General features: G+C 53.7%; 1 protein-coding gene across 1 annotated transcript; it reads left to right on the top strand.

Moving 5' to 3' along the window:
- The first annotated feature begins 457 nt into the window (after positions 1-457).
- Positions 458-3,232, top strand: NEUROD2 (neuronal differentiation 2). The gene has a single exon (XM_024745245.1). It carries the CDS (start codon positions 459-461, stop codon positions 1,605-1,607), a length of 1,149 nt encoding a protein of 382 aa, XP_024601013.1. The 5' UTR covers position 458; the 3' UTR covers positions 1,608-3,232.
- The last annotated feature ends 19,609 nt before the right edge of the window (positions 3,233-22,841 follow it).

Raw genomic sequence — 22,841 nt, forward strand, 5'->3', positions numbered from 1 at the left:
GGCAGCGTCTTCGGCCGACAGGAGGGTCCCTAAATCCCCCCTTCCCGGGACGATGCCCCCTAATGGGGTGGGCATCGGAGGCGCCCAGGGTTCCCTCTCCCCTAGGGGCTGCAGCTCAGTGGGCTGCGGAGAAAGAGGCTTCCTGGCGATCGCGCCGCCTCCCCCCGGCGAAAGATCTGCTCCCTAAAGCCCCTGTTCTGTCCCCGACCACACCCGGAGAGGACCGGCGCGGGGAGCGGCCCCTCGTTCAGGCGAGGGGTGGAGCCGGGGCCCAGCGCCGGAGAAAGGGCCTGTGCCGAGACCCCGGGCGGGCGGCGGGGCTGGGCTGGGCTGGCTCGGGGTGGGGCAAGCGGAGGAGGTGGGCACCCAGGGCCCCCCGGGCGGGAACCCGCACCGGACTCGGGGGTGGAGGCGGGGCACGATCTCCTCTTCCCGCCCCCCGGGCGCCCTCAGGCACCATGCTGACCCGCCTGTTCAGCGAGCCCGGTCTCCTCTCGGACGTGCCCAAGTTCGCCAGCTGGGGCGACGGCGACGACGACGAGCCGAGAAGCGACAAGGGCGAGGCGCCGCCGCCACCTCCGCCTCCGCCGGGGCCCGGGGCTCCGGGGCCCGCCCGGGCCGCCAAGCCCGTCCCTCTCCGTGCTGACGAGGTGCCGGAGGCCGCGCTGGCCGAGGTCAAGGAGGAAGGCGAGCTGGGGGGCGAGGAGGAGGAGGAAGAGGAGGAAGAGGAAGGGCTGGACGAGGCAGAGGGCGAGCGGCCCAAGAAGCGCGGGCCCAAGAAGCGCAAGATGACCAAGGCGCGCCTGGAGCGCTCCAAGCTGCGGCGGCAGAAGGCGAACGCTCGGGAGCGCAACCGCATGCACGACCTGAACGCGGCGCTGGACAACCTGCGGAAGGTGGTGCCCTGCTACTCCAAGACGCAGAAGCTGTCCAAGATCGAGACGCTGCGCCTCGCCAAGAACTACATCTGGGCGCTCTCTGAGATTCTGCGCTCGGGCAAGCGACCCGACCTGGTGTCCTACGTGCAGACGCTGTGCAAGGGCCTGTCGCAGCCCACCACCAACCTGGTGGCCGGCTGCCTGCAGCTCAACTCGCGCAACTTCCTCACTGAGCAGGGCGCCGACGGCACGGGCCGCTTCCACGGCTCCGGCGGCCCATTCGCCATGCACCCCTACCCGTACCCGTGCTCGCGCCTGGCGGGCGCACAGTGCCAGGCGGCGGGCGGCCTGGGCAGCGGCGCGGCGCACGCCCTGCGGACCCACGGCTACTGCGCCGCCTACGAGACGCTGTACGCGGCGGCTGGCGGCGGCGGTGCGAGCCCGGACTACAACAGCTCCGAGTACGAGGGCCCGCTCAGCCCCCCGCTCTGTCTCAATGGCAACTTCTCGCTCAAGCAGGACTCGTCGCCCGACCACGAGAAGAGCTACCATTACTCTATGCACTACTCGGCGCTGCCCGGCTCGCGGCCCACGGGCCACGGGCTGGTCTTCGGCTCGTCGGCTGTGCGCGGGGGCGTCCACTCGGAGAATCTCTTGTCTTACGATATGCACCTTCACCACGACCGGGGCCCCGTGTACGAGGAGCTCAATGCGTTTTTCCATAACTGAGACCTCGCGCCCGCCCCTTTCTTTTTCTTTTGCCTTTGCCCGCACCCCTGCCCCTAGGCCCCTCGAGCGCAGGGGCACCCCACCTACTCCGGCGCGGGGCGCGGGGAGCGGGCTGCCGGTCGTGCCGCTCTCCTAGGCAGCGCGGTCCTCTTACCTGTGGGTGGCCCGTCCCAGGGGCCTCGCTTCCCCCAGGGGACTGCCTTCTCTCTCCCCAAGGGGTTCCCTCCTCCTCTTTCCCAGGGAGTACTTCTACAGGGACCCCTCTTTGGGCACTCCCTGGAGATCCCCCCCACCACCACCAATTCCCAATCCCTGCACTTAGGTTTTCTCTTCCCCTTTCCCCCTGCAGGCCCAAAGGCTTTGGTAAGGGGGCAGCTGAGCTGTGGGATACTGTTCTCCCCCTATTATTATTATTATTACTAGAACAGACACCGAGCTGCCGGGCGCCCCCTCTTTCTTGAAGAGGGCAGAAGTCAGGGCACGGAGCCTGGACCTGGAAGCCCTCATCATCCCTAACCCCTAGTCTAAGCGTTTTGTGATTTTAATTTTGGCGGGAGGGAATGTGGATTGAAGGAAAGAGAGAGGCCAAGACAATTTGTAACTAGAATCCATTTTTCCCTTTTCCCTTTTTTAAACAAACAAACAAACATACAAAAAAAAAAAAAAAAAACAGCGACGGAGGCCGAACGCAGAGTCCGGATCGGAGAGAAAACGCAGTAAGAACTTTTAGAAGCAATAAAAGGCAAAAAATACTACTACCAATAATAAAAAGACACAAATATCTATGCAAGGAGGTTCTGACTGAGCCTAGCGGCCCGGCCCGGCCCCGGGATGCTCCCCACCCCCCCGGCCCGCGGGCCGCGCCGCCCAAGCGCGGATCTGTGCACTTTGGTGAAGTGGGGGCCGGCGCTGCCCCTCCCCTCCCCAGGTTCTTACAATCAGTGACTCGGAGATTTGGGGCCCCAGTGCCACTGCCCTCCCCCGCCCCGTCCCCGCTGTGCGTCCTGCTGTTTTTTAAAAATCTGTTTCCAAATTTGTATGGAATGGCAAACTGTTGGGGGGGTCGGTTTGGGGAGGGAGGGTTTGCATGGAAGACACACACGCACACCACACCGCACGCACACGCAGCCCCGGCGCGGGCGTCCGGGGACAGAGAGAGGAGAGCTCACCGCACACCCCACCTCCCCGCAGGCAACTCTGTCCTTTCCCGGGACGAGGGAGGAGACCGAGAACTGGAGGCAGCCCCACCCCTGCCCGACTGTGCCTCGGTGGGCGCCAGATGCCCAGCGATTTCCAGTGTCTGGAGAGGGGGTTTTTGTCCGAGACATCCTCTTGGCTCTGGTTGGCAGGTGGGCAGGGAGAGGGCTGAGGGCTCCTTCTGGAGATTTCCCAAAAAAGGGGGCAAAAGGAGAACCTCTTCCCACCGGAGGCAGGAGATCAGGCATCCAAACACACTCTGCAAAGATGCAAACCCACAGGCCACACACCCACACACTCACCCACACACTCACACGCAATTTTACCTTCCTCTTGTAGTGAAGATGAAACTCCCGTCGGACACCCGAAGTGCATTGCGTGTTTCTGTTCAGTTTAATGACGATTAATAAATATTTATGTAAATGAGATGCAAAGCCGGACCGGTTTCTCACGGTGGCCTCATTTCATTCGGGGGATTGAGCTGGGACTCCGGGTGATGGAGAAACAGAGTCAAGTGACTGTGCAGTGGCCATGTAGAGGGACCCTGGGCATTCCTGGGTAGGATTCCCACACTAAACCCCCTCCCAACGCCCCCAGCACAAAGCATTGCAGTAATCTCATTACGCTCCTTCAGTTCCCAAACATGCACACGCACCTCTTTCGAAAACAAAATATCTTTTCATCACTGAAAAATGACCGAGTTGGGAGCAGTCGGTCATTTTACAACCCTCTGCTCACTGCTGCAGAAAACAAGTGTGTAGAAATGAAGAGACAACCATTTGAGCCAGACAGGGGTGTTTTAAAATAAAAAAACAAAAAACTATAAAGTTATGAGGATGAAATATTAATGGGAGAAGTCTTTTCAGTCTTAAATTTGCAATTTCAGTGGACTCAAGGGAATCAGCCTTTTTCAGCCTCAGGAACTCTGAAATTTGTAGGGGTGTTGATGAAGTTGGAGGAACACCCCAGAGTTCTATGAGGGGACCTGAGTCTAGGAGTCCACCAGGTAGACAGAGTGGAGCTTGACCTAGCCACAGGCTTCCCCTGACAGGGCCTCGAGAAGCCCTGTGGTCTACACAGGGACAACCCCCTTCCTGCCTGGTGCAGCTCCCGGTAGAAGGAAGCCCTCAACTTAGGCAGACGGAGGAAGGGCGCCTCGGAGGAGCCCTCGGCCCAAGCCGCTTCCCCCTCTCAGGCAAGATAGCCCCAGAGTTCTTTCTCCGATCCTCAGGGACAGAGGCTGCTCTGAACTGACTTCCCGGAAAGAACTCCCCCCCAGACATCAGTGCCCCCTGGAATATTTGGAGAGGGGTCTAAGTCCCAAAGCCCCCATCCCAAAGCCTGAATACACTAAGGAGTACTAGGACCAGACTGTTTCTGAGTTTGCTTATTTAAATTATTTTTTCATAAATATTTCTGCCCGTTTCAGAGCAGAAATGGGCGTTGTAGTGTTAAGTTTGCGGCTTGAGGTCAGGCACGCTGAGGCTTTTAAAGGTTGGATCCAAGACCCCAAAACGAGAGCACCCTGACAAAGGGGGAAAGGGAAAGGTAGTTGAAGAAGGACTCCCTAGGTGCAAAAGGGAAGATCGGATTATACTCTCTGACCCTGAGCGCGGCGACTCCCCTAAATGACCATCTCAGTAGAGACGTGGCCCTCCTTCCTTCACCCCGGGATGGATGGCGCGGAGCAGGGACCGGGCCGGGAGCTGTCCGCTCCCGGGTGCTGACGCTCGTCCAGCCTCGCGCTTTCTTCCTGCCCCAGAGGGAGGCCGAGCTTCCCTGGCTCCAGGGAGTGCCGCGCAGCGTGAGGCCCTTCCCCAATGCCTGGCCTGCCGGAATTCTGGGCGGAACTCTCCTACAGTTTTCGGAGAATTTCACTGGAATCCTTTCCAAATTTCACCGCGTTCTCTGGAATTCTCGTAGGATCGCTTCTCTAGCGTGAGATTTAGAACTGGGCCTTTCGTTCTGAGGATTCGCCCCTGTCGGTGGTCTAAGGCGGGGGCTCTTATAGACCTCTAAATCACCCCTATTCTTAGGAGAAAGAAGTCGGCCCACCTTCAATCTCCCTCACTTCTTGCATGGAGTATGGACCAAGGTGAGAACCTCAGACCCAAATCTGAAGGAGTCAGGTCTGCTCATGGCATGGGTCATGGCCTGGCAGGGGCAACTGGAGAGAAAAGGAACTCGGTACACATCCCGAGGCCTGAGTCTTTTCCTGCCCTAAGAGCAAGGTTAATTGGGATTCCCTCCGATTCAGCTGGTTTCCCAGAACGCCCTCTGAAGTCCCGGGCTGGGTGGCATCCAAATGGCTTGGGGCCCGACGCAAAAGACCCCTCCACGTGGCTCCCCGGGCCAAACCATAGACTCCTGCGCTTTGCTCTTCCACGCGGCTCGATTCTGTTTTTGAAGCCGGATCCGAGCCCTTTCCAAGGATGCTGACGACTCTTGGGCCGCTGCGTCTGTGGTCACTTCGGGCGGACGGAGCGCCCGGGGCCCCTTTGGGGGCGGGGATCCCTAGCGCCTCCGCATCTTGTGAAACCGGCGTCCTCGTGAGCCGCCCTTTTCCCAATTCCTGACCCTTCCCCCACCTCTCTGCACTCCGGCTGTGCTCTATTCTCCCATCGCCCCCCTCCCCAACACTCAGCTTCCCTGGCGAGATGAGCAGGAGAAGAAGATGCGCGCGGACACACGGCCCCAAACTCCCCCTCGCAGGTCTTTTTCTCTCGCTGCTCTCCCACTTCTGCGCGCACACACGGAGAAGCTCCAGGAACAGAAGGAGGTGTGTTTTGGGGGGCGGGGAGGAAAAAAGGGGCCAGAGCGGTGGGAGGGAGAGGGCAAGGGGAGACGTCGCATGCCCTTCTTGCCCGAGCCTGAGCAATGGGATCTCCAAGCAGGAACCAGCCGTCTCAGCTCAACCCCTGGGCTGTCACACCGAAGGCTGGAGCCGAGATCAATCCGGAGGGCATCCTGCTCTTGACTTTCCCACCCCCATTCAAAGTCCAGCGTTTGGAAATGACTGGGAAATAGAGATGTCTCTGAGTCCAGGTCATTTGTACATCAGGGGAGAGAGGGAAAGCACTACTGATTCTCCCCGTTTAACCCTATTTCAGCCAGGATCTGGACCCTGACCCCCAAGTGAACCTCCAGTGAACCCTCAGCTCTGAATTCATCACCCAGGACAGCTCCATAAATCATTGAGTACAATCCAGGGAAACTGAGCCCCATTGGAGTCAGCGACAGGGAAGTCCTGACACACCCTAGATTCCACTGTCTTGTGTTTACTTCTCTCTTTTTCCCTTTTACGGGAAAGTCCACAAGAAGGGAGATGCAAAAGGATTCCCCCTCAGAGGTCAGAGGTTTCATTCCCTCTCGGGCAACATTTTCTTCCTCCTCTTCCCCAAAATCTTTAACCTGAAGTTGCCTGCTCCTTGGAGGAATCTGTTGATTTGAGGGAACATTGAGACGGAGGGATAGTTCTAGATTCCACAGTTTAATTCTCAAGGAAGGCAGGAAGAAAGAGACAGTGGAGGCCAGGCCTGACCAGCCCTGGCCTTGACATCCACTCCCAGCCCCCCCGTGTGACAGCAAGGGTGAGCACAGGATTCCACACCTGACTTGCCCATGTGTGCTCAAAGGAGAAAGCTTTTTCTTTTGGTGAGATGTAGGAGGGGGCAGACGGGCCTTGGCTGTCACAACAGGCTTCTCAGCTCACAGCCCAAGACACTGTCACTTTTCTTTCTTTAGGGTTGGGTGCCCAGGCACTGGCCACAGGCCCAGAGGGGAGGTGACGACCTGAGCGGTGAAAAGTCTTGAAAGCCTGTTCCTTTTCCAAATCCTGAAGTGGCTTCTGCCTTTCTATTCCTCATTCTTTTAAAATTCCGGACAAAGTTTTCCTGGTTGAGAAGTGGTAAGAAAGGGCACAGACACCTTGGGAGGGTCGTTATTGCTCTCTGAAATTTTCTCCACCCTAAAGCAATGGGGTAGGAGCACCCCACCCGCTCAGGAGTGCCAGCATGAGAACACCCAGACCAAGCCTGGGCTCACAAGCAGGAGGGCAACCTGTTTCTGGGGGCAGATGCCACTGAATGGGGACCTCAGCCCCCTAGTGCGGGGAGGGGAAGCTGGGGCACTCGGGGCGGGCGAGAGGGCGAGGGAACCCCTAGATGCTGCCTGTGCCAAAGGAGCTGGGGCACTGCGCTGGGTGGAGACGCTGCCCAGATGTGTGCCTGGGTGTGTTCTGCTGCTGCCCACTTGCCTGCCCACTCCAGCGCAGGAGCCCAGCGCAGCCTCCCAGGCGGACTGCGGTTGCAGGGTTCCAGAGCCGAGAGCGTGTGCCCGATGTTCCGTTATTCGAACCTTTCTCTGGGCTTCTCTCCACTCCTGTCTGCGTCTCATTCCTCTTTTCGGAATTAATTGAATTAGGAACAGGTCTTTCTGGGGCGCTTCCACTTCCCGCCCGAGGCTGTGCTAGCCAGGAGGCCAAGGCTGCGAAGTCAGGTCCGCCAGGGCCGAGGGGGCCCCCAAACCCCTTTGGGGACCCGCGTGCCAGTTCCTACCCTCAGCCAAGTCTTCGCCAAGGGCACAGCTGGGCGGGGTCTGGGCAGTCCGCCCGGCTTGGGACATCTGTTCTCGCCAGAGTCGCATTAAAGGCGAGAGGTGGGCGGGGTGGTGGTGGTGGTGCTCAGAACCAACCCCTCAATCCCGAGTCGATGCCTGCTTTCTCGACCACAGGCGGAGGCAGCAGGGGACACTGGACTCGCAGTTTTTTCTTTCCCCTTGGGAAAAGCGAGCGAATCGTGTGGGGCAAGTAGGGATTTCTCTCTTGCCTTCACCTCTCCTGCTGCTTACTCAGATGCCACATCCAGCCTCACTCCTGGAGGGCAACAGGGTACTCCTGCCCTGCGGGAGGTGCCCGGGAGTCCCCGGGGGCGACGGCGCCCAGGATTCCGTGGGCCGGCCGGCTGTGGAACGGATCCCGCTTGCAGCGAACGAGCGCTCGGCTGGGCTCGGAGGCAGAGGCCGGGGCGCCGCGCAGCGGGTGGGTTCAAAACAACTCAGTTAAAATAGCGAAAACACTTGGGTTTATATTGGGGGGAGGGAGGTGCTTTTTTTAAAAATCTGAGAAGAACCACACAGCCCCTAAGCAAAACCAAAACAAAATCCTTAACTACTGATCTCTTTGTAGCAAAAGACAGAAAAATTCCTCAAACACTTCTCCCTTGGTGCCTCCACGAGAAAAGCTCCCGGCTGGCTAAGCCCGGCGCCTGGACACCTCTTCACCACCCCAGAGCCCTGGCGCTGAGCCCAGGTCGCCCCCTGCCCACCCTTCGCTCGCGCGTTGGTGCCAGTCTGTGCCACTCAGCCGGTGCCCGGTGCCCGGTGCCAGGCGCGGGGGGAAAGCGGGGAGGAGCTGAGGCTCCAGCTTAAATTCCATGGCATCTGTTCATTATTATACAGTGAGGAGTTTTATATGGACAGCTAAATTAAAGACAGATTTTTGCCAGAATTGCAGATCCCATAAAAATGATGACACAGGATGGGGGCTTTTGCTTTAAAAAAGAAAGAAAGAAAAAATTTAAAAAACAATCCAACAAACCACAACCCAAACCCTTCTGTGCCCTCTCCTCCGACATTGTGGAGTTTCTTTGCCCCCTTTGCCTGCCTCCCCTTCTTCCACCAGCATGGGCTGCCCAGGGAGAACAAAACCCCAGTGGCTCTTCATGCCCGCTCTGCTCACAGATGCCCAGTGACCAACCAGGTCGCTCCCCCAGCCGCAGGGAGGGGGGCAGGGCGGACAGGCAGAGGTGGAATAGCCAAGTCCACCTTGGTGTGGAGGGTCAGGATGGGAACTGGAGCTGGGAAAAGAGTGCCAGAAAGGGGCAGGAGTCATGGGGCCTGACCTTTCCACATTCCTAAGTCAAAGGGCAGACTGCATTTGGGGCTGGTTGCCAAGGCTGGGGACAGCCGGTGAGTACCAGGCATGCGGGGCCCTCCAATCCAGGGCACCAGACAGTGCCCAGTTCCCCCTCTCTAATGGAGAAGGTGATCCAAAGATTGGGCACTGGGCACAATTTGCCCTGGAGTGGGAGTTGTGGAATTTTTAATTTCAGAGATTCTAGACGACTGGAACCTACACCTTGGTGATATTCTAGAGCTTTGCAGGGGTTCAGAAATTCTGGGTTCTGGGTCAGGGAGCAGACCTCCCAGGCTTCAACTCTGGAGCTCTGGTTGCAACAACTCTAGTTGCAATGATTTGAAGTTCAGGGATGCTGTTGTGGGGTGCTGGGGGAGGCTGGAAGAGTCTGGGCAGGCAACCCAGGGAGGATGGAAGGAGTGAGGGCCACTCTCAGGGGTTCAGACACGTCTCCCCAAATTAGTGGGAGCCTTTCTTATTTTTCTTTCATTCAATTTTTTTTTCAGGGAAGAAAAATATCTGTGGAGTTCTGTGTCCTCCAGACAATTGCACTGTCTGTGTCTGTGTCTGTAACTGTCTGTGTGGCTGTCTGCTCATCTCCCTCAGATTTGGAGCTGACAGAATTCATATCAGAAGAGTGAGCACAGGGACATCTGTGTGCGGAATGACTGTGCCTACTCGAACCTGCCAATCGCTCCTGGCACGAGCTGGGTAACAAATGCCTGTTACCTCGGAATGCTGGCGGGTGGGGGTGGGGTGGGGGAGGGCGCCTGGCACCACCCGGCTGCCGAGCCCTGCCAAGGCCCCCGCCTGCCCTCAGCGGGTCCCTCCCGCCTTCCCCGAGTTGGGGGTCCACGGAATTGGATTGCTCGTTAATTAGCAGCGGTTAGAGAATTTGGGTGTCTCTCAGCCCGGGCCGACCGGCCTCGTCAGCCTCCCTAATCTGGAGCCTCCTCCCCTCCTACCCTCCCTCCATGTTCTCCGGATAAGCTCCGGGTTTCTACTGAGGGCGGGCGGGCGGCCAGCTGGGGATGGGGTGGCTCGCGGAATGCAGGGAAAGGGGTCTCTGGAGGGAAGAATTCCGCCGAAGTTGCCAGGAGGTGTTTCTGTCTCGAAGCGGGAGGCTCTGTGCGGAGGGGGTCTGCATAGACGCGGCTGGGCTGTGGGGTGGGGCAGAGAGACCGTAGATCGCGGACAGAGGACCGAAGAGAGACGGGACTGAGGAGCTGCGGCAGAAGGGAAGGAACGAGAGAAGGCAAGAGGCCGAGTCGCACCGTCCCCGGTTCCCTCCGCGCCAGGAGCCTCCGAGACTCGGCCCAGCCCGCTGCCGGGACCCCGCGGGCCTCCGCCGCCCCTCGGCCCAGGCCTCCGGCCGCGCTCCCCGATCCATCAGCCGGTTCTGCTGTCGGAGGTGGGGGAAGGGAGGGCGCCACACCACAGCCGGTGCCAGCTTGGGGTGGGGGTGGGGGTTATTGCGAGGAGGGGCGGAGAGCACATCTAAAATTCCGAGACATCTGTTCACCCAGGGAAGAGGCACCGGGCGCAGGAAGGCTGGGCGCCCCACCTGCGGTTCTGCCCGCGGTTCCAGGGGCGGGACTCCCGACCCCCCCCATCCTCAGCCAAGCCCCCACCCCCAGCCACCAACGCTGGCCTGCACAGGGAGGAGGAGGGAGGCGCCGATCTGGGGATCGGACTGGGGGTGTGAAATTCAGGAGCTGCTGTGCTACTGGTGGGTCCTCAGAAGGGGAGAATCAGGGCCCAGGAGGGCTGTGTGGGGTGGAGATCCTGCAAAGGAGGATGTGGAAGGATGTCTGTCAGGCTAGATCTCCTCAGAACACCCACAGACACCCTCCACAAACACACATACACACAACTCAGAGATCATACACACTCAGATATGAATGCTCCCCTTCTTGTAAACATGCATAACTGGCCCCCTTCACACTCAATCACTTATTCATTCAAGCAGTTTTACAGATACTTGGTCTGTGCTGGGCCTGGGCTAGATAGTGGGGACATACCTTCTTACCCAACAGGTGCTGTGAGCACATTCAGATACCCAAGTGCACAGGCCCTCACACTGCCCTGACGCTCACATAGATTCCTAGTGGGAGGGGGGCCTGGAGGGAAGAGGTTCCAGTGGCAGCACCATCATCCTCTTCCCCCAGGGGAGCCCAGGGCAGCGTCTAGGAGCCCTAACTGGGGGCTCTGGACCCACTGCCAAGCACTTGTCACCTTCTTACCTACTCCTTACTGGTGGGAGCCCCTGCCCCTAGGTTTTCCCTGAACAAGTTCCAACCCCATTGCCCATCAAGCCTTGATGACAACCTCTCTCTCTCCCTGCCTTGACCTGGCACCTGCCCCTCCACCTGGGCTGCCCTAGCTGGGCTAACAGAGGCCAGGCCTCTCAGCTGGGAAATGTCCATGTGGTTGCTACTTAAAAACTGATTTATGAGGCCGTGGTGGCTGCAGAGGCTTGGCCTGCAGTCCTGGTAGTAATCAAGGGCATATGCCCATCTTGCCTGGCACTGCCCAGCTTGTGAGCCCAGTCCTGGCCTCTGCTCTCCTGCTGGGATGGGAGAGGCATAAAAGGTACCAAGTCTTCTTTCTCTTCAAGTCATCTCTCTCCTCCTCCACTCTCTTCCTTTTCCTCCTCCTCCTCTTCTTCCCTTTCCTCTCTCCCTCCTCCTTTCATCCCTCCTCCTTCCCTCCCTCCCTCCCTTTCTCTTCCTTCTCTCCCAAGTGGCACGGACCAGCCTGTGTGCCGGGCTGGCGCTCACAGCTGCAGCCCATCTGCTATGATTGAATAGTGACAGTGATGAGACAGGAGCTGGGGGGAATGGGAGGACAAGGGGGCTGCCCTGCCACCCCTCACCCCTCCTTGTACCAGCCCCCACATGCTTCCTTGACCTCCAGAATGAGGCCATCCGTTTGGCCTGTGAAGGGTGGGGAAATCCCACACCTCTAAATAGTGAGGGAATTCCTTTTCTCCCAACTAGATTCCTGAGAAGAAAGAAGGTGAGGGATAGGTAGAAAAAAGGCAAAGGAATCGAGGTTGGGAGAGCAGTCTGGAAGAAATGCCCCACATGTCCACATCCGTACAGGCTTGAGCAGGACCAAGGCACCGGCACTGAATAGGGTGGGGTGCTGAGGCTCCAGTCTGGGCAGAGAAACACTGATGTAGGTCCAGGGTCCAGCTTTTTCAGGAATCCAGGAAGACATCCTTAATGGCCCCTGATGGGTGCCCTGTTCCCTGGACCATGAGGTTCCCCCTCTGTACCCCAGCAAACCTCCTGGCTCTTTCTCTTCAGGAGTAAATTTGAAAAGCTGGGAAAATCACAGTGCCCAAAGGTGGACCTGAGACTGCAGCAAGAAGTTCTAGTCATAGATGAAAGATTTCTCAGCTGATCCTAGTGCAAGACCAAGATGCAGCAACAACATGGAAACTAGCATATGTTTGGAGTTTATTATGTATCAGTAACTGACAAGCATTGTACATGACCTGATGATCATCTCAACCACCCTATGAATTTGGGACTCTGGTTATACCTATACTATAGGTAAGGACACATATTTTGCCCAGCTTGTATCCTAGGCTTGGCTTCTTCCCTCTTGATAGGAAAAAAAGAAAGAATAATTACGAGGTCAAAAAAACTTTAGGAAAAAACAAACAAACAAAAAACAAAAAACTTTAGGAGATCCAGTATCCTTTCTCTTCCACTTACTCTTCTTCTGCTTCTCTTCTTCCTCTGCCTGCTTCTCATCCTAAGTCAAATATCCACTCTCCAGGGATCATCCACACACGTTGCTTTCTCTTCCTGCCACTGGTGCAAATAGGTGGAAATACCCCCAAGGGGCCACCCACTCTTCCCATCCCACCCACGGGGAAACCACACAGGCAGATTTGATTGCATCTGACCTCACCCACCCTGTTTGCTAGGGCAGCTTCTTCTCACATCCATAGTCTTGGCCCATGGGGTCTTTTGCTTGAAGCTCTGGGTGAACGATGCCACTGTGAACAGCTCCAGGACTTCCAGTCTAATCTGGGCCTCTGGGAAGCTCGAGAGAAGCAATTTGCTCCACCTGGCATTCTTCCTCTGCCCTTTCCCTGGACACTGTAGTCTGTCTGGGTCATTCATGCCCTCTCGCACTCCTGCCATCTGCATCTCCACCCTCCCCCTTCCTCATTCTCCAATCTCTTTCCTCTTCCCTTCCTTCTTTCATCCTCTGTCTATCTTCACAATTCTTTCTCTTCCCCTTTCTTCTTTTTTCTCTCTCTCGTTTCCCCCTTCATTCTCTCTTGCCTAGTTATATGGTAAGCCTTTTGGTCCTTGAAATCCTCCCCTCCCAATCAGGAAAGTGGGCATTACTCGTGTTCCATAAATTTCACAACTAAGAGGCTGCTGGTGGGAGATCCATTCTTACTATGCAATCCTACCAGAGGGAAGCTTTTATCTCAAGAGAGGGAGATAGGAAACCACAATCCAATCTTGTGGATAAAATTAAGCAGTCACTAAATCCCTGCAATCCCCAGAACAAATCCAGATCAACATTGTTGTCCACTTGCCCAACACCATTTGGGATAAGAAATCATGTGGGGAGCTATTTGCAGGGTCATTATTGGGTTTCTCTGGTGTCTCTCTCCTTACTATACTGTTTTAAGATCCTCCAGGGCAAGAAGACACCCTGAAAAAGACAACTGGGGGTCAACAGAAACCACATATCCAGGGTCCCTCACATGCCATTGTACCCCTACCAAACTCTTTTCATTCTTGGCCCTGAAAGGCAAAGATAGATAAATCCTTGAGCCTGATACTGCACTTGGGCAGGAATGGGGGACTGAGATCACCTTCCATTATCACCTCCCTCTCCTTGTCCCAGTGTTCAAAATATTTTGTTTCTCCTGGTATCTTCTAAACTCTCTCTCTCTCTCTCTCTTTCTCTCTCTCTCTCTCTCTCACTCTCTCTCCCCTTTATCTGTGGATTTCCCCCTCCCTTCTCTTCTCTCTCCTCCATTCCTCCTTTCTTGTCCATTACCTATCCCAAGTCTCTTTCCATCTCTTTCTTCTGTAAAGAGGTCTGTCTGATTTCAGCACCACGGACAGAGGCACTGGGTGGGTTTGCCTGACCGGCGGGGCCGGACCCTAGCGGGTCTACTTCTGCCTGCCGGGATCTGTGCAAGTGGTGACTGCCCACGAGTTTCTTTCGGCGTGTGTGATTGTGCGTGTGTGTGTGTATGTGAGTGTACCCAAGCCTGTGTGAAGTCCGTGTCTGTGCCTCTCTGGGGCACACGCCTGTGGGCATTTCCGGGTGCACCTGTGTGTTTGTATCTGTCTGTGCTGTGTCCCCGCCTGCTGCCTGTGTCCCTGGCTGAGAAAGGGGACGGGATGGGGACGCTCCGTTCTGGAGGTGGGGGAGGGAGCGGGTGGCTTAGTATCCCAGCCGGGCCTGGGGGGCGTCTTCCTTGCCCAGATGTGCTCCAGTCACCATGTGGCATGTGTGCCAGCCGGCACAGAAAGAGGTGGGAACTGAGCTCAGAACTCAACTCTGGGGCCAGGCCCTTTCCATCCTGCATGAACTCCACTCACAGTCACGGGCATGAAGAAATGTACAGATTATTTGCCTTTGTGAGGGCCTAGACAGCCAGATACCTCACACACACACACACACACACATATCCTGAGGGAAATGCATGGGAGGCAGGTCTATTCCGGCTTGCACATGTATGCAAGTCACCTGGCCCTTTTTGTACCAGTTCCTGCACAAATGCACACACACATACACAAACGCCCAAGCCATTCTTAGAGTGTGGGGGAGGCTTTGTGTCACAGAACAGGACGCCTCATCATGTGAGTGGGCACTTCCCTCCAGTGATACCAGGCAACTACGGTAAGGGTCTGGTAGCTCCTATAATAACTGTTCTTTCCCTGACAAACGGGCGGTGCAGGCCCTGGGGTTGTCATCAGGAGCGCCTGCCCTCTGCACCCAGGTAAATCTGGGGGGATGCTGCTGTTTCTATGCTTCATCTGGGACAGAATGAGTGAGGGAGAGGGGACAGGCATCCGGATGGCTGTCCTCTCCATCATTCACGCGCTCTTCATGAAGTGCTCATCCCCCTCACAGAGCCTGGCGTACTGGAGACAATCCTAGATTACTCATCCCAGTTTCAATACTAAGTGGCTGTGAGACCCTGGGCAGGTTATTTCTCAGTGTAATTTAAATATGACAGTTCATGTAAAGGGCTTAGCTCAAGAGAGCTGTCATTAAGTGGTCACTATTTGTATTGTTACATTAATACTATGGAAAGAGCGGTTAGCCAGATTGGATGAAATAATGTAGCTAAAGCTTCCAGCACAGTGTCTGACCCATAGTGGGTGCTCAATGCATAGGAGTATAGTATAAATTTAGTGGTAGAATTTCAGGAATTTAGGCAGTGAAAGGGAATTGAGAATGAATGACAGTATTCTCTCTCCAAACTTGACTGGCATGCACTCCCAAGCACAGCGGGAGTGGAAGTTAGACTTGCAGAAAAGCTGAAGGGCAAGCTAGGAAGCAAAGGATTGGGGAGGTGAGAGGGAACCCCACTGTTGTGGGTCATTCAGATCTCTGTCCTTCAGAAGCCTCTAGAGGGTCTCCATTCAAAGTCTGAACCCATTGTCCACATGCCTTCCCTCTTGTTTCTTCTCTTGGCTTCCCCATCAATAAATGGCACCACTGGTTAGTTGCTCAAGCCAGAAACCTGGGAGTCATCCTCAAGTTCTCCCTACCTCACTCTCCACATAGACTCTCACCAAAAACCACTGATGTACCCTGAGTCCAGACACCTCTCTCCTTCCTCAATGCTTCCCCCATAAGCCAGCTCATGTCACTTCTCATCTGAGTCTCTGCTCTACCTCCCACCTTGTCCCCCTGCAATCCAATCTCCCACAGCAGTTAGGGTAATCTTTTTTTTTTTTTTTTGTGGTACGCGGGCCTCTCACTGTTGTGGCCTCTCCCGTTGCGGAGCACAGGCTCCGGACACGCAGGCTCAGCGGCCATGGCTCACGGGCCCAGCCGCTCCGCGGCACGTGGGATCTTCCCGGACCGGGACACGAACCCGCGTCCCCTGCATCGGCAGGCGGACTCCCAACCACTGCGCCACCAGGGAAGCCCTAGGGTAATCTTTTAAAAATATAAGCTGGGCCTTTCGCTCCCTGTCTTAAAATTCTGCAGTGGCTTCCTTAGCACGTAGAATAAAATCCAAACTCCTTACCTGCTGGATCTGGTCCCTGCTTCCCTCCCCAGCGTCATTTTCTGCCTCTCCCTCTTCATACTCCAGCTTCACTGGCCTTTCTTTCCACTCTGCAAACATTGGAAAGATCACCTTCCCACCCTAGGGACTGAGCTGCTTTCTTGGCCCAAATCAATCCCCTCGCCTCCCTCTCACTCTTTTTGTGACCAGCTCCTTTTCACCCTTCAAGTCTCAGTTGTCCCCTCACCCCCATGAGAAACCTTTCCTGATGTCTTTATCCAAAGTGGTGCCCTGGTTATTCTCTAGTTCAGCATTCTGTTATTTCCTTTGCAGCACTTTACTTAACTCTTTATTTTATTTTTGTAAATTTATTTTATTTCTTTCTTTTTGGCTGCGTTAGGTCTTCGTTGCTGCGCCCCGCCTTCCCCTAGCTGGCTACTCTTCGTTGCAGTGTGTGTGCTTCTCGTCACGGTGGCATCTCTTGTTGTGGAGCACGGGCTCTAGGCTTGCAGGCTTCAGTAGTTGTGGCATGCGGGCTCAGTAGTTGTGGTTCGTGGGCTTAGTTGCTCCGTGGCATGTGTGATCTTCCCGGATCAGGGATAGAACCCATGTCCCCTGCATTGGCAGGAGGATTCTTAACCACCGTGCCACCAGAGAAGTCCTTTATTAACTCTTGACTTGGTGTCTGTCTGTCTCTCCTGCTGGTCTGTAAGCTCTCTGAGGGGAGGGACTGTAGTATTTGTTCTGTTCCCACGGTAAACTCTGGGCGCAGCATGCAATAGGTACTTAGCCAATGTGTTTGTATGCTTAAATTGATAAGTACTTTGATATACTCGAAGAGGAGTGGGGGAAGGGTAAGCAGGTCCTGTAGCCTGGGCTCCAGCCTGCCCCATTAGGGGTCTGTCTCATCTCTCTTTCTTCCTCTCAGGGGGCCTGTCTACTGGCAGCCTCCTAATTATATTTTACTTGGCTATAAATCTTTTCGTTAAATGTAATTGAAAAATACACCTTTCCAATCATCACATTAACCTAGCATCCACTCTGAGGCTGTAATTAAAGACTTCCTAGAATCTCCCACTGGCTTGGGAAGAACTGGCTCAGAGATCACCCTCCGCCAATCCCAAACGTGTCAGCATCAGCCTTCCTGCCCCGGAGAAGGTGGAAGCACAGGACACACGTTGCCCACAGTTCAGGTTCAGGGGGTCGAGTATATTTTCCCTCTTCTCTCCCCGCTGCAGGACTCAGACAGCTGAGAGCAGTGCTCAGACCCCAGTCCAGCACTCCCTCTGGGACCTGAGGTCTGCAAGATCCCCCCTCCTCATTCTCTCCTGGGCTCTGGCTCAGAGCTGTCTCAGGTGGAAAGTCGGGGAGTAAGGGGAAAGAGAATGAATAAAAGCTCTCCCAGCACCTCAGATGAGTCAGGTCTGTCCCAATCAGTCTTTGCAGCTCGCTGAAAACGGGCTGAGGAAACTGATGCTGTGAGGGGCTCTGCAATACGTAGGGATACAGTCCAAATCGAAAGGCCAGGCTCTTAGAACCTAACTCATAATATTGCCCCTTTCAGAGTCCTGGTGCTGCCCTTGGTGACTGGTGCCCTCAGGCTAGCCCCTCTCCCTTTCCAGGACTCTAGTTCCTCAACTGTTCTGGTTCCCTAAGCCCAAAACTCCGGAGTCATTCTTGATAATGCTCTTTTACACCCGCACCTGATTCAAAAGCAAATCTGTCTGCTTGGCCTTCAAAATAAATCCAGAATCAGAGCACTTCTCATCTCCCCACTGCTACCACCCTGGTGCAAGCCGCCATATTCTAGCTCCTGGATGCCCACAGCTTCTGTCCTTGGTCTGCTTCCGTCTCTTTTTGGTGTAGCAGCCAGAGTGATTATTTATTTAATTTTTGGCTGCATTGGGTCTCTGTTGCTGCGCACGGGCTTTCTCTAGTTGCGGAGAGCAGGGGCTACTCTTGGTTGTGGCATGCAGGCTTCTCATTGCAGTGGCTTCTCTTATCGCAGAGCACGGGCTCTAGGCATGCAGGCTTCAGTAGTTGTGGCGCACGGGCTTAGCTGCTCTGCTGCGTGTGGGATCTTCCAGGACCAGGGCTCAAACCCGTGTCCCCTGCATTGGCAGGCGGACTCTTAATGACTGCGCCACCAGGAAAGCCCCTATTTATTTATATATTTATTTGAAATATAGTTGCATACAATATTACATTAGTTTCAAAGAGTAACTTTTTAAAAAATAACAGCTTTAGGGAATTCACTGGTGGTCCAGTGGTTAGGACTCTGCACTTCCACTGCAGGGGGCACCAGTTCCATCCCTGGTGGGGGAAACTAAGATCCTGCCAGCCGCATGGCCCAAACAAACAAACCAACAAAAATAACAGCTTTATTAAGACATAATTCACCTATTTAGGTGTACAAGTCAATGGCTTTTTAGTATATTAATGGAGCTGTGTGACCAACATCACAGTCAATTTTGAACATTTTCACCACCCTCCAAAGAAACCCATACCCCTTAGCACTCACTCCCCATTTCCCCGCTAGGCAAACAAGATTAAACATCACCTTCTCTAAGAAGCTTTTCCAGACTACCCCATCCAAAACTGTACCTTGTTTCCCTTTCCCTCTTCTTTGCTTTTTTTTTTTTTGTTAGTACGTATCACCACCTAAAATATTATGTATGATACACATTTATTATGCTCACTGTCTAGTTTCCCCATCCCCACATCATACATAACAAGGTTCCTGAGGGGGGGGTTATTTATAGTAGCACTCCCAGCACCTAGGACAGGAACAGGTACATAGTAGGTGCTCAGTAAACAAATGTTGCATGAATGAATGAACTCAATAATAAAGGTATTGAGATCAAGGATCTCAAAAGTGGCATCCATTCTCTAGGGGCTGGCAATGAAGACCCATCCTGGGGCCAGCTCTCGGGTGCCTGGATTTCTCTTTCTCCTCACTCTTCCCTCTTGCTCTTCTTTTCTTTCCTGCTTCAGGCACATATTCCCCTCACCTCCACCCTCTGGGCAATCCTTAACACAAACTCCCTAACCTGTAGACTTGACCCTCCTCCTACTCTCCTTCTGCCCTGACCAATCCCTGGCTCTTCCCCACTCTGTTTCAGACTCAACCCTGGAGAACATCAAGTGGGCGGTCTTCGGCAGGCTATCGAAGAATTGTCGGTTTCACTGCTTGAGTCCTTCAAGAGTGATGAGCCCTCCAGTAAGCGTTCACATTACTGTACATACAACTTTGGCCAGGCCCTGAGTTGAGTGCTTTGCACCAGTGCCGTCAGATAGAACTTTCTACAATTATGGAAATGCTCTATTTCTTTTTCTTAAAATTTATTTTATTCAAGTATATTTGATTTACAATGTTGTGTTAATTTCTTCTGTGCAGCAAAGTGATTCCGTTATATATATTCTTTTTCATATTCTTTACCATTACGGTTTATCACAGGTTATTGAATACAGTTTCCTTGTGCTATACAGTAGGACATTGTCGTTTATCCATTCTAAATGGAATAGTTTGCGTCTACTAACCCCAAACTCCCCGTCCATCCCTCTCCCTCCCCCTACCCCCCTTGGCAACCACAAGTCTGTTCTCTATGTCTGTGAGTCTGTTTCTGTTATCGTGAATAGTGCTGCTATGAACATAGGGGTGCATGTGTCTTTTCAAATTATAGTTTTGTCTGGATATATGCCCAGGAGTGAGATTGCTGGATCACATGGTAAGTCTATTTTTAGTTTTTTAAGGAACCTCCATACTGTTTTCCATAGTGGCTGCATCAATTTACATTCCCACCAACAGTGTAGGAGGGTTCCCTTTTCTCCACACCCTCTCCAGCATTTGTTAGGAAATGCTCTATTTCTGTTCTGTTCAATACAGTAGTTACTAGCCAATATGAGGTTATCAAGTGCTTTAAATGTGGCTAAATATGACCAAGGAAATGGATTTTAAATTTTATTTAAGTTTTGGACTTCCCTGATGGTGCAGTGGTGAAGAATCTGCCTGCCAATGGAGGGGACATGGGTTCGAGCCCGGGTCCGGGAAGATCCCACATGCTGCGGAGCAACTAAGCCCGTGCGCCACAACTACTGAGCCTGCACTCTAGAGCCCGCAAGCCATGACTACTGAAGCTTGTGCGCCTAGAGTCTGTGCTCCACAAGAGAAGCCACAGCAATGAGAAGCCCGTGCACTGCAACAGAGTGGCCCCACTCGCCGCAACTAGAGAAAGCCCGCATGCAGCAACGAAGACCCAATGCAGCCGAAAATAAATAAATTTATATTAAAAACATCATTTTAAAATTTTAATTTAATTTAAATCAATTTAAATTAAAATAGTCACATGTGGCTAGTGGCTTCCGATTGGGCAATGCAGGTTTAAACATGTTATTTTATTTAATCTTTACAATTATCTTGAGGAGTAAGTATGATTGCCCCCATTTTACAAATGAAGAAGAGTGGCTAAAAATGGGACCACCCTCCAATCTAGATCACCTTTTCATGACTTCCCCCGCACCATAGCATTTACTGCCTTCTAATATAATTTACTGATGTACTATGCCTGTCTCCTCAGCCAAAATATAAGCTCTCTGAAGGCAAGAATCTTTGTCTGAAACATCCCAGAGCCTCAAACAGTGCCTGGCACATGGTAGGATATCAATGAAATTCTGTTGAATAAATGAACACACATGCTCAAGGTACTTCTGCCTTTGCAGCAGGAGGGTTGGATTCTAACCTGAGCCCCTTTGCTTCCAAAGCCTGAGTTCTTTACCTTGAGGCCATTTTTTCTTAAGTAGTCTCCCCAGCTCCCTCCCCAAGTTCTCTTCCTTGGTGACCCTGGCCTGACCCAGGAGTTCCCTGCTCCTGCAATTTCTAGCCCAGGTAGAGATATGGTTTCTTTTATATGACCTTGGCTATGATGCTCATGAATTTTACTAAATTTTACCAAAACTCAGAGATCCTCCTGCCTTCAAGGCAGGAGCCCTGGGTCTGTTTTTCAGGCTGTGGCCTCAGGAGGTCTCCCCCTCCTCCTTAGTTCTCTTCCCACCTCAGACACTGCTATTCCTTCCCCTCTCTGCTGAGGAGGGGCTGGGCCAGGTGGCCTGGTCATTTCCTCCTTTCAGAGGGACACCTCTGGGGATGCAGTGACATGAAGGTAAGTAGGTAGAATCCTCCCCCATCCCCTGAGTCCCACCCCATGAGGAAGGTGATGAGGTATGTCCTCATGGCTGGGTGGAGGGGCAGGGGCTCTTCCTTGAAACTGGCAACTGGGGTTATTCATGACTCCATTAGGAGAGATGAGAGTTAGATAGCAGGAAGAACTTCCCAAAAGTCTTCCCAACTTAAGGGTTAAGAGAATTAAATGCACTCACTTTCCTGTACACTTTCTTGTACATCTTCCTGAATGGTCAATCACAGGTAAAAATGACTGCCGGCTCTCCCCTCAGAGCTCCAGAGCTCGTCCTTCTCCAACTTCTCTTTTCCACTCCTCCGCACCCCTTTTCCCACATCCCTCAGCTCAAGGCCACTTGCTGGGGCCAAAGGGGAGGGGGGCCAACTCCCTAGGTATCGCAGGGAATATTAAGCCACATCAAGAGGGAAGAGCTGACTTCTGATGTGTGGCCCAACCACCTTCTGGCAGTGAGATGGGAGGAAAGGCTAGGGCTTCAGGTCAGTCCCAGCTCTTCCGGATCATAGCTGTGTTGTCCAGAGAAGCTGGTCAACCTCTCTGAGCCTCAGCTTTCTCATCTGTAAAATGGGACTAACAGTATTTGCCCTACAGCATTATACGAGTTGGAAATGGCTCATGGGAAGTTCCTGGCACAGGGTAGACACTTAATTATTATGATTACTATTACTTAGGCTCCAGGAGGTCCTCTCTTTCATCCCCATGGATGATGGAGGGCCTTTTCCCCACCTTGTTCTCCATTTAGACCAGTGCAACGGTTTCCTTACTGGATTCCCTGCCTCTAGTCGCACTCTGTTCCAAGCCAACCTCTACACCCTGCCAGAATTCTTCTTCTAAAACTCAATACAAACACATCACTCCCTTCTGAAAATTCCTCCCAAGTTCCCCCACTGCCTACCAGGACACAGGAAGCATAGTGGATTAAGAGTGTGGCCTCTGGGGTCAGACCTAGGTTTGATGCTCAGTTCCGTTGCTTTCTAGCTGTGTCTCTTGGACAAGTTACTTAATACCCCTGAGCCTCAGTTTACTCATCTTAAACATAAAATAACAGTACCTGCTTAGTGTGGTTATTGAATGAAGACACAAGGCAATCAATATAAAGTGTCTGACACGTGGAAGATGCTAGCTCTACCTATTATAACAATATGCAAAAGTTGTAACTCCTGAGAATGGTATGCAAGTCTGTCTATACCAGTTAGACAATAGGAAAGACTTCCCAGTTTTTTGGGGTACGCGGGCCTCTCACTGTTGTGGCCTCTCCCGTTGCAGAGCACAGGCTCCGGACGCGCAGGCTCAGCGGCCATGGCTCACGGGCCCAGCCGCTCCACGGCATGTGGGATCTTCCCGGACCAGGGCACGAACCTGCGTCCCCTGCATCGGCAGGCGGACTCTCAACCGCTGCGCCACCAGGGAAGCCCCAGACGTCCCAGTTTTTAGAGCAGGATTTTCATGATGAAGCAGCTGGCCTGCCTGTCCAACCTTGTTTCTCCCCATCCTCCACGTGAACCCCACGTTGTGGTTGGCACAGTGTGTTACTCACCATCCCCCATGCTGAGACTTCTTTCAGCGCCTTTGCACATGTTGTTCTTGCTGCCTTGAATGCTCTTTCCTTGTCCTCCTGGTAAATTCCTACTCATCAGTTAAGACCTCATTCAAGCCTACTGTCCTCTTCAAAGATTTCCCAGACCCCTGAGCAGGCT

Source organism: Neophocaena asiaeorientalis, unplaced genomic scaffold, assembly GCF_003031525.2.
Source record: "Neophocaena asiaeorientalis asiaeorientalis breed wild unplaced genomic scaffold, Neophocaena_asiaeorientalis_V1.1 scaffold1, whole genome shotgun sequence".
Taxonomy (NCBI): Eukaryota; Metazoa; Chordata; class Mammalia; order Artiodactyla; family Phocoenidae; genus Neophocaena; species Neophocaena asiaeorientalis.